At 38.7% G+C, this 18,098-nt stretch overlaps 1 protein-coding gene across 2 annotated transcripts in view; it reads left to right on the top strand.

Moving 5' to 3' along the window:
• Positions 1–7,884, top strand: part of EGF (epidermal growth factor) — a 57,756-nt gene extending 49,872 nt beyond the window's left edge. The window contains exons 23-25 of one of the 2 annotated variants that reach the window (XM_050337646.1): positions 506–608; positions 3,570–3,672; positions 5,164–7,884. In XM_050337646.1, coding sequence (XP_050193603.1) covers positions 506–608; positions 3,570–3,672; positions 5,164–5,387 — 430 coding nt within the window. In that variant the 3' untranslated portion in view covers positions 5,388–7,884. The remainder of the gene's footprint in view (positions 1–505; positions 609–3,569; positions 3,673–5,163) is intronic. The other variant, XM_050337647.1, reaches the window with a different exon arrangement.
• Positions 7,885–18,098: the final 10,214 nt, after the last annotated feature.

Below are 18,098 nucleotides of genomic sequence, written 5' to 3'. Positions count from 1 at the left end.
TTTCACAGTAACATCTGAAACTGTTGCTTTTCATAAATGGTGCAGATGAATACAGAAGCAACTTTCATAACTGTAACTACCATTAGTGTACAAAAATACAGTCAGTCTTTTATTTCTGAGCTTCGCCCACAAATGCTCTTCATTGTATTGACTGAAACAAATCTTTATGATAAGAATGTATTATAAATAGAATAATATAAGAAAATTGAAGGGTTTAGTTAAAATTATGAAGCCTATTGTTCATTCTAATGAATGATCCTTTACAAATGGCACAAAAGAACAAGTATTTGTTCACTTCTTGCTGACTTTTGTTTTTGACAAGCTGTTTGTTTTAACCACTGTGTGATACTTGAAATTGTGGTAAGAGTAATGCACTCTTTAAACTAATAAAAGAAAACAAAATATATGTCCCTTCTGTAAATACTGATAGGATAACAGGTGACAAAAAGCATCATCTGTTCCTCCTAAAGCAAAACAATTTGTTTCATCTTTTGTTCTGTTGCAGAAGTCAAAATTTGTATAAGAAGAATCTCTATGCAGAAGCGATAAGAGATGCCAACAGCCGTGCTGACAATGAGAACGTGACACCTACTAGCAACAAGTCTCTGGTAACTATATTAATGTGGAGTGGAAAGGGAATCAGGAAGGATCAAAGAGTGTTAGGGATCCACTTGAGATTATCCATCAAATAATTCACATCTTAAATACATTAAATAACTGCTAGAGTCATCAAGTGCTTTGCTGTGAACCCTAGTTCATCTTACCTCATTGTTATCCCTCAAAGTTCACAGCTGCCTGGATGTATTGCAACCATTAGCCAGTGTTATTGTTAGCTTTGAATACAACAGTTGGGGAACTGTGTTCTAAATTAAGGAAATGGCAATGTGATGACATGGCATATCACAGAGTTATTTTCACAGGAAAGTATGCCCTCCGTAAAAAAGGCTTCTTGGAAGCCAAGTATTGTTTGTGCTTCCTGAGATGTTGAACTTTATTTTGGGGGTTGATGAAATCAAATGTTCTGTATTAGAAGCTGCTGCCTTGTAGAGAAAAACAACCGGGATTTTACCGGGTAGTTTGGGAGGATATATGAAATACTAATTTTACACTGGTGTAGGTAAAAATGCCACCATGCTCTGGTTGTACAGGCCTTTTCTTTTGTCATTTTTTCAGCTGCATTTGGCCCCATAAAATCTGGTCTAAGGACCTGATTCTCACTGGCATTAGAATGACATTACGCTTCTGGGTGATTGCAACTGGAACTTGAAGTTGACAAGTGACATAACTGGCATCTGTGGCCACTTCTGTGCCCAGTCTGAGACTTGTTTCTCAGAATGGCCTCACAAATGGTTTAGGTAGTGTCTGGCAGGAACTGTGATTGGGTAGTCACTGAAAGACACCGTGGTATTCAACATATACACTGTGGTACCAACAACATATGTTGGGAGTGCTGAATTGAGTTGACCCTGATTATGACATAATGTTCTTTAGCTGGTCAACTGTATACCCTGGTGGACCTTTTATTATCAGTATTTTTCCTCCAGGTACTGGATAGCAAATGTGCTGAATCATGGCAATGTCATCATTTGTTCACAGCAGAGGCAATATCCACAGCTTGCAAAATACATAAGGTTGGGAAAATCAGAAACATTTGCTGGCTCTGAGAACAGCTCATTGCCTAGGAGCCATGCTTTAGGAGGCCTGCTGCCCATCAGCTCTGTTGCCACCTGCTGTTGACCCTATAGTTAATCCAAGTTGCCAATGACATTTTTGCTGAATATAGGGGTAATTAAACAGCTAAGCAATGGACTGAATCAACAAAAACAAATCCAACCTACTCATCTATTACACACTCGTGTTATATTTCAGCATGCACTGGGAGATATCAAATCCATTAATAAAGTAATTTATTGCAAATGGCTTGTGTCAGATTGGAAGAGGAAATCACTGACCCTTTGCTGATTATTCCTGCTTACACAGTAATGGATTCCTCTGGTTTCATGCATGTGATTTTCTCTGTGCTGATGTTGCCATTAATTGTTAAGTTCACCAGGGCTTCATGCATGAATGCACTCAGGTTAGAAACTGTAGATTTGCCAAAAAGCAGTGGAAGCAGGGAAGTTGTCCATTTCTAATGTTCACTTCAAGTGGATTATTGGAGAGCTTTATGTAAAAAAAAGAGATTATACTACACTGGAGACAGAAAACTCTGTATCTCCTCAACTCTTAAGGTGCTGGAACAGTTTTTTGGGTGCTGTTGATCTACTCAACATTAATGATCTTAACAGAGGACTTCATACTGGGACTGGATGATGTGTATGCAGTAATTGTAAAGAACTCATGAATTTCACTCATTTGGTACTCCACAGTGCTACTGCTCCTTTGTGAGACTGGTGAGAGAGAGTGCAAAGACTTTCTTGTTCTTGCCCATCTAGGTTAATGTAGACCATAACAAACTTTCGTGCTATCACACACATCAAGTGTTCGGTACCATGATACTGAAACTATGCCTATAAATTGTCCAAGTGTCATTCACTTTTCCATTCACTTCTGTTCTGCCAGCTGAGAGTACATTTAGCTAGGAGTATGCCTACATATATTTTCCACGTTCATATTAAAGTTCCACAAGTCAGGGTAGTCCTACTGATATGTAAACCTCGGTAAACTTCAGCATGTGCCTGGATTTTGGCTATTCTGAGACTTTTCATCCTTTGCTTTGCACAGCCAAAGATATTTTGCAGATCTCAGTGTAGCTGAATCTCCTCTGGGGGTCTGTCATGTGTGGGTTAGCAGCTGTAAGCCTACAGATTTTATGTAAATTAACTGATGCCTAAACAGGCATACCTACTACATCTGTGCTCTATCCACATAAATCCACCAGTTATCCATCAGAACCCCCAAATCTGTCAGTCCTTCTGTTGGAACATCTTATTTACAGACATTTTCTCTTCTTTCCTGTCTCTGCTCTTTAAACTGCACCCCTTTACTGGATTTCCCTCTTTTACCCTGTACAATTTCAGCACAGAGCTTCACATGGCTTTCCTCTACCTCTATTTTTCCTGTTTCCCACGTGGTCTTTTCAGCACATTTCACCAGAGGGTCTCATCTTCTGACTTCACTGTCACTGTGGGGTGATGGAACCACCTGAGGTGGTGCTGAGAGCCAGAAAGGGAGATTCACTTCTTTCCCTCTGTTTGATGGTTTCCTGCTGTCTGGATTCCTGTGGATCTCTTTAACACTTTAAAAATGGCCCTCAGTACTATGGAGAGTGTTGATTTTTGGTAACTTTTCTTCTTGTACCTGGAAATGTTGATTTGCAAGGCAAGAGAGTTGATAGTTCTTTACTGGACTGGGACTGTGTGTTCTCCAAAGAAAGATGGGCTGTCATCAACTCAAATGTTTAATTATCTGCAGGGGAAGGGCCATCCCTGAAGCCAGGATGACCTTTTTCCCTGTTCTGTGGCTGGAGTGTGTGGCCCTTCCAGTTTGCCTCTTGGGTTTCAGAAAACCAAGTCATCTTATATTAATTTGGGCTCTGCGTATTTTGTGCATATTGTATGTATTTGCAGTTTGCGGTTGTTAAGGAGTGTAACAGTTCTCTGGAGACTAAAGGGGTTGATCTAATTGAGTGTGAGACAGCAGATCCTCATCCTGCCTGTCCTTCAGAATCTGGTGAGTAGGATTACCTACCTTATTAGATCTCTCCTCACCTTGTACCAGCAGGAGCAGTGGTTGACAAAGGAGATGGAGAAATCAAAATTTTATTTCTGGCCTGTTTAAAGCTGCTGTGCACAGCAGATGCCATGTTTCTATTGTTGCTAAGAGACCATTCAGTCCTTCACTTTGCAGATTAGTCATGAGAAACTACACTACAATAGTGCTTTCACACTCAGAAGAAGCCAGATGCTTCTTTTGATAGAATAATATTGGATTTTTTCATCTATATAGACCTTCACAGGTTTGCAAGTGAAGTTATGCCCATTTTGCTGTTGGGTAATGTATATCTGTGCAACAGTATACTTTGACAGTCCTTATTCATTCAAAGAGGATAACTGAAAATGTATGAGGAGTCCAGGTTGACTCCTGTGGCAGCAACTGCAGTTCTGCTTCTTGTGTTAAACAGATGTTTGACTGCTTGGGGTGTGTTTGGTGCTTAAACAAAGATGAGATGAATGAACAAGATGTGCCTCCCATCCCTGATTCAGAGACAGCAGGTAGCATGAAGCACCCAACAGGCTTCCATGGCCCACAAGTTACCAGCTGGACCATTCTGAATTTTAGGAAATATTGCCTTATAGATGGCAACTGAATCACTTAATGTTCAAATGGTGAGAACTGATGGAGAAAGACTGATATCCTTAACCATTTGTCTTATTTACCATATGCACCTCCTAAGTGCAGAAGTTACCAGAGAAGCCAGTTTGCCTCAGTCACTTAGAAATACGCAAAGACAAATGTTTGAGGATACTGGAATGGGCAGGTATCTTGCAAGATTTTCAAAATTCCCAGTCCCGTCCTTAAACATTGGGTAGTCACTTTATTCATCAGTAGAAAATACGCGTCACATTTACTTAGTTGGACTAATGTTGTGAACATGTTTATAACTGTACTGTCCAGCACAGGAAGACTGATGTTTCCCTTTAGGGAATGTTTTCATTTACAGTTTTATCACATGCAGCTATTGGAACAGAAATTTCCCATGACAGGTGTCTGATTTTTACCTGAAAATTTTAGCAAAGGTGGTTCAACCATCTTAGACAAATAGACTGGTGAATAATCTGATATTTTTTCTAACATGCTAAAGAAGGTTCTTATACCATGCCAGAGAATAATTCTAAGATCTTTTGACTTTGAAGTGGGGACTTTAATTGTGCCAGGTGGGTAGTCTCCCTGTTATGGGCATGCTTTTCCCTCTTATATACTAAAAGAGAAAACCAGGAAATTTTCCTGGGACAAGTAATTTCTTAAAATCTGAAGCAAATTCTCGACTTTGCCCATTTTTTTTGTACTTTGACATGAGTTGGTATTGCAATTTTCTGAACCTGATTCTGTGCTTTCTTTCATAGCTTTCTTCTCCCAAAGCTGCTACTACTTTTCTTTTAGCTTAATTGTGGTGAATCTTCTCAAATGGCTTTCAGTAACACATATCCGTTTTTTCTCCAGCGGAAGAACAGCCTATAACATACGACAAAGCAGCAGAGACTTTGACAGAAGAGAAGAAAGAACAAGGACATCAGAAAGAGCTTCCTGTTGGTGAGAAATTGTGCCAGTCCCTGGGAGCGACGAAGGGCCCTCCCCAGGTTCCCTGGAGCATCCATCCCAAGCCCCTGCTGGAAAGGGAGTGCTACAGTCTTGCCCCAGCCAGTCTGCTGATGCAACCAGACTAGAAGCAGCCTGGATGTGAGTGGGAAAAGAAGGAAGTCAGCAGAGAATGGGAACTCACAAAACACTGAAACAACACTCATTTTTTCATTAAAATTTGCTTTGGAAAAAACCCCACAAATCAAAACAAACCAGAGAAGTCCTTGCCACTCCTTCCCTGTCATCTTTGCTTGGAAGAGTTACTATGAGCAACGTGTTGGCCATGAGTACTCTATAAATATCACTGCTGCTAACTTCATTAACTGCCTGCTGAAAGGACGCTGAGGGGAAATAGACAAGTGGGTGATTTATGAGTGATAAATATTTTCAAATGGAGCTTGTTGTGAGTAGTGGTCTTTACATACACAGAGCCTAGAAACTGCCTAGAAAATGGGTCACAAGGACAACTGCAGAGAAACAAGAATGGAAGATGATGCAGAAAAATTAGTTCAGAATGAATGTTTTTATTAAAATATTGTTTTTATTAAAATATTTTATTAAAATATGTGGACACTATATGCCTCTCCCCAGTGCAGCTGACAGGCCAGTGTAACTTCTTGGACTTCACTGGAGATGTTCTTGTATCTGCTTCCGTGAGCAAGCACCAAATGGGATCTTGCATTCCTCAAGTTTGGTGTGCTGAAGGATGATTTGTGGGCATATGTTATTAATGGTGGGTGACATTTGAGGGAAAAGGTGATTCTTCCATTTTATTTCCATGTATATGGTGGTCCTTCAGAGCATAACAGGATTATCTCTGGCCTGAGGAGGTGGGCCTGTGGCCGCTTTCAGCCCTGTGAAGAGGAATGTCCTGGAGCTGTCCTGGCCTCAAAGAAGCGTGTCTGGCACCAAAACCTGGTCCATTATATACGACTTTTTGCTATCTGTTAAATTCAAGGGAACGATTGGAAAACTAAACCAATTTTTCTTGTAACTGGCTTTCTAACAGCTACAGTTCCCTTCCAGTTATTTACTAACTCTCTTATAAAGCTCTGTTGTATACAGAGTTGTAGCTTAATTGTTTAACATAAGATTAGCTCAGTTGGTCAGAGGATGGTGCTAAGAATGCCAAGGTTGTGGTTTTGATCCCGTTACGGGCCATTCACATAAAAGTTGGACTCTATGATCATTGTAAGTCCTTTCCAACTCAGAATATCACATACTGTGATGTTGAGTGATTTTCAGCACTTATCTTGACTTCCTAGTGCCATTTTCAGAACATTTTGGAAGATATCAGGAAATCAGCTAAATTACTAATCATGTTTTTATTATTTGTAGGGGATCTCTCAGTCCTCTGTCTTTGACGACTACTACTGTAACTATGGGACACCTCCTTTAAACTCTACTACAGTGCCTACCACTAGTGTTACCTTGTAATTCATTAGCTGGATAATTGTGTAAAATGTTAATAATTTGTGTGTTTGCTATCCTGCTTTTCTTGGTTTTTTTGAATCCTACCAGAAAGGTATGGAATGTTGTAATTTTTCTACCAGCTCTGTAGGCCAATATGGGAAAGAGTATTGAAAGGCTCTTACCCCTTATCTATAACAGTTACACACTTGAGTAACTTTGTGAAGTCAGTTCTGATTTTTGTTGGTGTAAACAGTAAGAAGATTGAGTCTAAGGTGTCAGAATTACAAAAATTATAATGCTCTGTTGTGTAGATGGTTGTCATTTATCTTCTAAAGTGGTTTTTGCAGGTGGTTTTGAATTGTTGAGTCTGTTTCCTAATCACATTCATTCTGAATTCAGAATAAATCTGTAAAATAAGCATTTCCAGTCGTTAATTGGAACTAACAGCTATGAAGACTCATTCTCCTGTGTGAATAGCAACAAGGGTACTTTCACAGAAAGAGAAGTGGTATAGAAGTGTTGGCATACTAAACTGTGTTCAGGAGCAGGCAACCACTTTGTTGAATCATTAGTATTCGGCAGATTTGATTTTAAGTTCAGTATAGTTTAATTTAATTAGCATTGTTAAAAGCATCTAGTTTGGATTCCCTGGTCCTTCAGTTCATTACTGATCTTGTGTATTTTGATGGGAAGAGAGTCCTGCTGTAAAGGCCCCAATTCAGAAAAGCATTTTTTTTCCATAAGAGCTACACAGTAAAAAGACTTTGATCCCTGCACTTTGAGTTTCTCTGGTGAAGTATGTTTGTGAGCTTAAAATCCAAGTAGTGTGTTGAATGACAGTCAACATTTAGGTGGAAGTTCTCCCTGATCAAAGGAAATAAAGATTTGTAACTTTGAACCTTGGCTAAATAAAGATGTTTCAGATTCCTTAAAAATTAGTTTACTATTCTATCCAGGGTTTTTGTTTACTTTGCTTTCCTTCAGTCCAAGGATCTAATTTTAAGTTAGATAGTATTCTTTAAAGAATAAGATAGGGAAACCTATTTTTTGTTAATTACAGTGTTTGGACTTTTACAGTGTTTCCTAAACTGAGCTCTAAACTTCAAAATAATCTTTAGTCTAAAACCTTGAAATGATATTTCAACACAAATATAATATATTTGGTTTATTTGTATGTTTATAAAGCTATTGATTTATAAAATAAAACAAACAAACAAAAAAATCCCTGGTGTCCCTCTTTTTTTTTAAGAGAAGAGAATGCACAGTTCTGGTTTCAGGTAACCCATGCCATGAATGTTGATAGATTCACTGGTTTCATGAAGCCACAGTGTATAAGGTGTTGGTGCAGCATTGCAGATATCATGGGGTTCCCATTCTCCACTCACAGAATCTATTCTAATGAGGATTATCTGCTGTAGCTCACAGATAGATCCAAGCTCGAATATGGTAAGTTTTTATGTATTCTTTTAGTTATACATTCCCATAAACAAGTAAAAGCCACATACTCCTTTTTGTGTGCATTTAAATGTGCACATTTAAATGACTGTTATGAAGGTTGTTGCTTGTTTGTATAGAAATATTAACCATGGCTTCAACATGTTTTTAAATTGGATGCCAAGATGTCATTCTCAGGCTTTACATGCAGGTCTGTTGAAGTAAAGTAGTTGAATCCTTGAGGTTTTTTAGGCTAAACTTTCTTCTCCAAAATGTTTTAAAATTATTAGAATTTCTGGATATGTATCAAACTTAATATTGACCTTAAACTGGTGTACTCTGACTTCTAAAAATTAAATTAATTTGTGTTGTATTAAGCTGTAAAAGGAATTTAGAAACATAGTGGGAGAAAAGCTTGACAAGTCCAAAGTAAGAAAACTATGGGCAACTATGAGTTTGTTTAGCTTAGTAAATCTTGACTTTATTGAAGTTCACATTTCAATTCTCTAAAGCCATATTTTTATTGTAAGCAAGTGAGGAATGATTCATGCGAATTCATAATGGACACAGGTGATGCAATGTTCTCTAGTCATAAAACTGCATGATATATCTAATTTTAAGTCCCTTTTGCAGAAACTTGCAACTTTGAAGAGGTTTATTGGTTCAGGCAAAAATTTTTCATCTAGGTAACCTCTCTCAGAATCAAAAAAATTAAAAAAATTTATGGAAAAAAAAAGTTATTCAGAATGGGATTAATTGGGAGAAGCCCATGCTTTCTTAATATATATTGTGGTTTTGCCTTATTGAGAGTAATTTTATCTCATGTTTTTTCAGGGTGATGCTTACACTGTTTCATTAGTCTTCAGGACACACTTGGTGTTATTGCTTCATTCTCTGATAACTTGCCATCTTTATCTCTGTGCATGTGAAAAGGAAAGAAGTTAGTGGCACTAGAAGCCTCCCCCAGAGCCTCAGGAATGCACCCCAAACACAATCTGCAAGGGTGATAGCCTAAGTTGGCTCTGATCTTTTACTGAGACTGCTGTTTAATGCCAATTTTGATGTGGACCAGAACCAGCCAACTTTGTGAAGACCATTCATCATGGGATTAACTTTCAGGCACTCCTCAGTACTAAGGTGGACTGGATTCAGGCCAGTGAAAAGCCTTAGTCCCTTTTTACCAGCCTTAGGGATCCTTAATATCCTGCAATTTCAAGACTTTGGAACTTGACTTTTGAGGAAACTGCTGCAATAGTCATGTATAAAGATGCAGAAGCCCTTTTGTACCAGGACTCTGGCCACAATCACATCTTCCTCCTCAAGCCTAGGTTTTACAACCAAAATGTCTTCTCCCTGCCCACTTTCTTTTTGGAGGGGATGTTTATGGCTCTTCCGTTCTATAAGAGGCAAGCTGAAGCTAAACCAAAGCTGAGAAGGAATTTCTACACTTCATAGATCAAGAACTCGTAGTCTGGCAGCTGTCTGTTTTCCAGGTAAGAAGTTAGGATGTAATCTCAAGTTTAACTTTAAGAATGCCTGAGTCCTAGACCCGTGTTTTTTTGCTTGCACTCACTGCTGCATGACACTGTTACCTTTCCAGTATCCAGTATTATACCACATACATTCCAGGAGCTTCAGTTCACAGATAGTACTGTCCATGTTGCCCCTAATCTGTCCCTATCAGGCTGACCCCCACCATACGCTCATTAAAGGTTTTGGGATCCTGTCAATTTTCAGTCCATGTAGCAATATTGGCCTCACCCATGTGGTCTTTATCCAAACCAATTTGGACTGGTTTTACAAGTAAATCAGAGACACCATGTAAGGGAATTACTCACTTTTTTGTGAGCAGCTACTGGAAACAGAATAGCTGGAGTCCTGGTCCATTAATAAGTTCCCGAGGTATTAATAGGATGCAAACAATGAAAAGAATACTTAATAATTTATAAAATAATTAGCTGCTCTAGGCTTTCTATTGATTAAAGCCAACAAGTTTTATGTGCTCTATTCAGTCTACACTGACTACAGTAATGTGCACATTTAAATAGACATGAGTTTTGTTAATATTAATTGCACAAAACAATACATTTTATTGTAATGTAATAAATGGAAAGAATGCCTAGTTGATTTTTCCTTGGTCTATTAACAGTAGTTAACCACAATATAGTAAGAGTAGTGAAAGTGTGCTATGTATAAAATTATCATTTTTTCACTCAAGAAAGAAATAGAAATATTTACATTAAGATTATAAAGGCCATTTTACTGTTTACTTCTTGTTTGCAAAAGAAAGTTGGACCCAGCTCTGTGCAGCCTTTGTTCAGTGTGTGTGCCTGTAAATAGCAAGTTAAGAAGAAACATGTATTTTAAATGGCTCTTGAAAGATAACCATTTAAAAAAGAAATCAATAAACTAATACAGCCAGATGCTGAACATCTCACTGGAGACCAAAACCACTAATAATTATGGGAGATTCAAGGATCCCTACAGCATTTGTATGAAATAATAATAAAGTTCAAACATTTCCTCTGACCTTAGTGTTGCTCATTAAAGCTTTTAGCAGAGACCTGGATACAGTCGCATTCAAGCGAGGTGTTTGGAATTAAAATACAGATAAAAGGAAAAAGGTTAATCCAGGTCAAGGGAACAGACCAAAACTGGGATTGCTTAAGATTATATTATCTTTCCTCATTTCTCCAATGGTCAACAGCAGTTAGTTTTAAGTAACACTCTTCTCCACAAAATCTCCTAAATGAGAGCCTAAACATGGTATTAAATGCCCGTTTTTTGGCTTTGTCAGTATCTTTAATCATTGTACAATGATTTTTGACCTCTAAGAAAGTTTTGTTTGCCTGAATGCAGAGATGTGCTTAACACCACCTTCAGAAGACAGATGTATGGCACCCACTACTGCTTACTATATGTTGTAATCACAGTAGTACTTTTCCCTTTTCTCATACCTGCTAATCTGTATGAATTGTAGGAAGTGTATCAAAACACATTGTGAGACCAATTTTGTAATAGAGAGGTGACCGTGATCCTAGAACTGAACACTATCAAATGTTAAGGCAGTTGGATCTGGATCTGACCTACCTTGTGGCTGAATATAATAATAAACCAAACCTAAAGTCTTCACAGCCAGCCAGTGGTTCACTACTCTTCTTCTGCATCCCATATAACATTTACCCAAAATGCAGTTTCAGGGCGTTGTGGCTGAGGACGCTGTTACCTTAGAGAGTGGTAGCGAGCACTCAGGAGCTTCCTCACTCCACTACTCACAGGATTACATAAGGCAAATAACTCAGCAGGGCCTTGCAAGCTTTTCCACTCTCTCCACAAGAGGAAAAAAAGAGAAGGAAAGAAATAGAGACAGGGAAAGAGGGAGCAGGGTGTAGAATTGTTACATATATTCTAATAGCTCTTGGCGTGACCGGGTTTTTTTGATCTTTGAAAGAAATAAACATAGAAGGGTTACTCTTACGAACAAAGCTAACATTAAAATCAGTGGACTTGGAATCAAGCTGATTGAGATTTATATTTCTTTCTGCTCCAGAGACAGACTAAGACCTGTTTGAAGTGGATGCAGCTTTAGCAACGTGTTGGCGTATTTTACATCAGATCTGAATCTTACCCCATTATCACATTATTGTACTCAAAAAGTGAGTATTGTACACCCTAAATTATTCAATATTTAATTTTTAATTATGTTAATTCATCTTTCGTTTTGTAAAACTCAGCCCTTTGTCTAGAACCTCTTCACCATAGAGTCCATCTTAAATCTTAAAACAGTTAAACTGTGCTAATCTTTTTGTGCAGAGGTGAATTCTCCCTCTGTTTATATGTGTAAGGATAAGCAGACCCAGATCTAAGATTTTAGAAATGCTTTACAGGCCAGAGGTACTGAAGCTCTGCATCAGCAGCTTCAACAAGCAAAACATAGGTATATTTGTTTCACTGTGTGTTTTAGGACAAAGGGAGTGTTAAAAGCACTAGAATGTATTGGTGTGGGGTCTTCTGATCTACAATAACACAGGGCATGCAGTGTGAAGTCTGGTTCAAGAGCCTTTGCAATTAAAGATTTCAGCCAAGCTGGTGGTGTGTGAGCTGGGGTGTGCGAATGCGCTGTGTACCACCCAGCTGGCTCCAGGCAAAGGAGGGAAGGGTTCTTTAAACACTTAGACCTAACAAATGACTCGTTTTGAAGTCTTAGGAAAGAATGCGTGCTAGAGAGCACTAATACTGGCAAACAACAGAAGAGAAACGGATACAGCCAAAAGTTGGCAGATCTTCTCTTGGAATGTAAAGGAGGTGGAAGGGGGGAAGCCAACAATAAAAAGCCTAGGTGTTATTCTTTCCACATGTGTTTATAGAAAAGGGATAGATTTCACATTTCACCTTTTCCCAGTTTAATGTGTATTTTTATTTCTGGTTTCATTTTGGCTACTTTTTTCCCCCCCATCTATTGTTCTATTACAGGTCATTCAGCCTTACATTTAGAAAGCTTTGTAACCTGGGTAGTATCCCTCTGCTTCACATCTGCAAAATCAAAGGGCCATATTTGGTACACCATCAAGCATTTGCATTTATCCTGCATGCTGTGCATAGCTAACAAGCATCCACAGTCTGCTTCTTCAAATACATAAAAGCCAAACAAATGCCCACAAGGACAGGAAGCATCTTAAATGATGATTTAAGAAATGGCTGGCACATTTTGAATCTCCTCATCATAAAGATGAAATGGGAGTTTATTTATCCTGTAAATGGTCTAGAAGAGACAGAGGGAATGAAGAAACAGTGGTTAAAGGCAATGGTTCATCAGAATAGCCTTTCCTGAAGACAAATTTAGATCATGGCTCATATGACATAAATTAATGTAAGGTCTTCCTCACGCATTTCTCCTCCTATTACTTCCACATGTGAAACTACCATTTCTAGTGCAGTGTTTTGAGGCTCTTCTGTATGCATGTTGCTGTGTTTCCATCTTTACACTAGCATATTTTGAATTAAAATCTAATAGAAGAGATTATGTTATTAAACTAATGAACAATGAGTATACAAAAGGAATACCTCAAAGCTGAATGCAGTGTTCAGAGGAACAAAACTCTTTCCAAGGGTACAAAGCCTCGCTTTTGCCCCAGCCTGTGGATGAATGAGGTCTGAGCTACCTCTGTGGGTGAGGTTCTGGGTGGAGAGGTGATAGAGCTAATCTGCAACATCTATTCACACTGGATTGTGCTTTACATACATACCCACTGTTGCACTCAAGCTAAAAGGAATCTGGATCAAATACCAACACCATTTTGTTGATTACCTCACTGAACTATTGACTTATCACACACTGTGTGTCTTACTGAGTGACCACCTAGCCCCATTGAAACACACGGATTTGTGCAGGAAAACCATTTGTCTTCTTCACCACCACAGCTAAGAAGCAATGTCCATTGACACTTCATCAAAAAGGAATTTAGATATTCCTGGAAATGTGTAGCTTAAAATTTTCCGTTCTGTCAGGTGAAAGGGACACAACAGTGAATTGCTTCAGTGTTTCAGATGTTGGATGAAAGTGACATCCATCTACTGATACTCTGAGCAGTATGGCATATTTTTCTTTAAAAATCTAAGAGGTAAATATAACTGTGAGCGTATGATTTGCCTTCTTGGTTGCCGGATAAAAAAGGAATTGTGAGCTTGAGGTAGCATCTCCCTACTGATGAACATCTATAATCAGTGTTGAGAAAACGGAGAGGCTGGATAATTCCCTGCAAGATGTCCCATCACAGCTTAAATCCTGCAGGTCATGAGATATTTAGGTTTGGGGTTTTTTTGTGTGGTAAGTTGTTTGGGTTTGTTTCGGTTTTGTTTTTGTTTTTTTGGTTTTGTTTGTTTGTGTTTGTTTTGGTGTTTTGGGTTTTTGTTTGTTTTAGTTTTGGTTTTGTTGTTGTTTTGTTTGTTTGGGGACTGTTTGTTTTAATGTGTTTTTTTTATTTATTTTTTTGTGGGGGTTTTTTTCCCTTCAAGCCTTTCTGTTTTTTTCTTGCAGAACTTTGCAGATCACAAGAGTTTGCATAAGCTTCAGAGGAGTCATGTGAATGTACAGGATCACAGGTGAAAGGAACCTTTCACCTATCTGGTGAATGCTGCTGGAGCACCTGGTATTGTAGAACTCTCAATTTGTTTTTAGATTTTAAGAATGTTTGCATTCATTCAGCTTCCTTCTTATATTTTCATACTCCACTTATTTTCTTGGGAAGGGCTTTGGGGCCCAATTTTTGATCAGACTTGTAGCTGAGGGCATGACTTAGCTGGAGAAGCAGAGAAAAACCTCAAAAACAAAGGTTGAAATGAACAAGAGAATACTAGATATATTGTAGAACTCCTACAAAACCTCCATAAATGAAAATCCACTTATTTACTAGCAAAGCTGACCAATTGAAAATTATTAAATAGTATATTCAAAACTGTTTGTACAACATTAATTCAAGCACTTTGTTTATGTGCATTACACTCATTTATTTTCTTTCCTCCTATGGATTTCTGCTTTAATCAAGAACAAAATTATTTAGAAAAGATTTACACTAAAAAAATAATTCTGGTGCTCAATCCTGATTGTAGTTTGTTGGCAAAATCCCTAATGTGGTTTTAGAGAGAGGAAGCATTAAATTCATTTAAACAGAATCCCCAAAGTATTGAATCATTTTCAGATAGAGCTTAAATTTGAAAGTTGTGTTCAAACGTGCCTGGTTCACAGCACTAACACCATTGTATAGACTATTAGCAATGATGTTTTGTGTTGTCTCTTTGTCCTACTTCACTACTACTGTTCATGTTCAAGCTGTTCCATCAGAAAGACTCAAAAAGTTGAAATGCCCCTGATGATGTCACTTAACTCCAAACCCACATACCTGTTGTGCTTATCTTTCAGTAGGGGCAGCAAGACTTTAATGAAACCTGTTCACATCTGAGATGCATGCAGAAGTTAAACTCAGTGAGTTTAGGAAAGGATGGAGTTCCAGCTAGAACAGTGAATTTCCTGACTTCTGATTAAAACCAGATGCTCAGCACTGTTATAACACAGAGTTTTATGGGTGAATACAGCAATATTTTGTTTCATAAATGTGTGCTTTACAACAAATCTAATGGGAATTGTAAAGTAGTACCTCACAATATCAATGTTTAAATGTCCCAGCATAGTATAATAAAACAATAGCAATTCTTTGCTCATGACACAGCTGAGGTGCAAATCCATATGCTGATACCCTCTGTAAAATCTGTCAGATGGAAGATAGAAACACAGTCTCTCAGGACAATATTTCAGGGCCAAATGCAGTCTCTCATGGGAGGTCTTTACAGATCGATTTCTTGAGGCTATGAAAAATAAATGTAAACATTCTTGCAAATGTCTGTGAGCATTTAGGGCTTTGCATTATGCATAACTTCTGTCCATTTATGTCAGAAAGAAACATCACAGTGTGTCATACAGACTTTCCTATATTACATACTAAATGTATTGGTGTGTCAATGGGATTTCGAAGATAATCTTGTCTAGCTCAATGTTTGCGTTCCTGGAAAGAATTAATTGCACATCCACATCCTTCTCCATTGGAAAAATCCCATGTAAAGCATTTTTTTCCCTTTCTTCCCCCCTCCTGCCCCTCTCTGACTCTTTGCCCTGGGAAGGTATCCAGCCATGTAGCAAGAAAAGCAAAAGTACTGGCTCTCCTGGGCCAGTAAGTGGTGGAGCCAAGTGGGCAGCTGTCATTCCAGTTGTTGTTTCCCCTGCCTGATTTGTTAGTACCAGTACCACAGACCCGTTCATGACAGTGCCAGACCCAATAGCTCATATAGGAAATAAGGAGGCTTTGGTCGGTGTTACGTCTACTCGAGCTTGGTGCCCCAAGTTTTCACCCTATATTACATTTTATAGCAGAGGAAACTGTTGCCTCTGGAGTAAGGCAAGGTTTGGACCTACTGTACAGACAGAGGCCAGAATACTGAGGTGTGATTTGTGTCTGAAACAGCTGTACTAACAAAAATTCCTCATGTGAATGCATATACACAGATTAAACTGTCCTTTAATGGGGTTGGAGGTGTGGTGTGGTGCTGGCTTTCTATGTTCACCTTTGGTTTTTTTTCTCTTTTGCTGGATTCACTCCCTCTGCTTTCATTGATATTTCCCCAAATCCAGCATGAACATGAACCCAAGAAGGCAGATTTCAAACACAAAAGGTTTCATTAAGTAGCAGATATTAGAGCTACAGTGTTTTTTTCTACAGTGCTTCCTCCAAAATATTGGAGGAAAAGAGCTGTCACAAAACATTAAACAGCATTTTTCTTTAGGAATGAGAGTCAGGACAAAACACCACCATGGAGTGTTTACCTCATTTCACAGTTACAGTGGTCAAATTGTTGCAGTGGTTCACCTGTGAAGAGCAATTCCTAAAAAGGCATTATGTTTTTGTTCCAGTTACTGCTGGTATGGCTGAGATTGGTAGTGCTCGAATGGGTTGGTATCTTCAATCTTTCTCCTGATTTCTGTGCCAGGGTGTCTGTATTTCCACAGGGAGTGCAAATGAAGGCATTATATGGATGAAAGTCTGGATCATCCTGAGCAAGGTCCATCACTATAACCTTCTGATCTATGGGGAAAAACACGTCCTTTTACTTTAGATCTATTTGGTGTTTGTGAAGATGTATGGAGTGAGAATACTGGAAACCACATGCCTGCATTTATCTGAAGGTTGGGGATTACCTTCCTGACGGGTGAGAAAGAAGTTGTCTCAAATCTCATTCAAATGTTTCCTTTGTTTCAGTAAATCCTGAAAGAGCGACAAAATATAGCAAATATGTAATTTTGACATGAAAAACAGTCCAAAAGGGCCTGAAATGAAACCACAAATCCCCTTCAGCTAGGCACAGAGATTGAATGTGACTCTTGCAAATGATCTCTTCTCACATGCTGAAATTCCAAGGATTGGTCTCTCTCCTTCTTTTTCTCTTTTTAATTGAAAAAAAAAAAATCATTGCTCCCCCATCTCATTAATTTTGCCAAGTCTCCAGGGCTATTGAATCTCTCTTCCTAGTAACTTAAAGCAGCCCTTTTTCATTACCTTAAACATGTACCACTCTTGGCTCTTTGAGGGTCCTGCATCCAGGTATCAAGCTGGGGTTCTGGTTAGAGAAGAACCTCAAGGAGAGGATCTTCATGTTCAGTCAGACTCTTTCTGACTTTGATCTTTTCAGATTAAATATGACCTGAGGGACTGCATGAATCAATGCAATGTAGCAACTTTTTGTTCTGATTCAAGCTTCACCACTTAACTGCTCTTTGAGGCTGGTCAGTGCGGTGCTTTATTTCTGTGTCTCTGCTTTGTATCTCTTGAGACAGACAATCAGCTCTTTGGACACATGAGACATCCCTACTTGCAAAGCCTGCTTATGCCATGCCCTGCAGTCTTGTGCCCAGAGACTTGCCCGTGTCTACTCAAGTCAGGGCCAGAGCAAGATCACTCATTTATTCTGGCAGGCTGGGCATGAGGCTGGATGATGCCATTGCTGGGCTGGAAGCAGAGCAGAAGAGTCTGGATGCTGCTGCAGCATGGTGTGGCTTAATAATGCCCACAATGATGCACAAATAGTAATAATAAAAATACAAGGTACAGTATTGCTGTAGGATGTAGCACTAGTGTCTATGTAGAAAGTAGAACGTGGGGTTTTTTCAACTCATCTTCTGCTGAAAGTGGCAGATATGTTCTTGGTAGGGAAAAAGTGTACCACTGAAAGACCTACAAAAATTACTTTTCTGCATGATGATTTGCACCAGCTCAGTAGTCATTTTGCAAATTCTAATGTTAGACATTAATATAATTCAGTGAGTGTCAGGTCCAACATATTTTTATTAGTATATAGGCTGTCAAATCATTGCTCTCAGCAGTAGAAAGTGATGGCATTCTGAG

The sequence above is a fragment of the Myiozetetes cayanensis genome, unplaced genomic scaffold, assembly GCF_022539395.1.
Source record: "Myiozetetes cayanensis isolate MyiCay16 unplaced genomic scaffold, myiCay2020 scf7, whole genome shotgun sequence".
Classification (NCBI taxonomy): Eukaryota; Metazoa; Chordata; class Aves; order Passeriformes; family Tyrannidae; genus Myiozetetes; species Myiozetetes cayanensis.
This window is presented reverse-complemented; position numbering and strand designations above follow the sequence as displayed.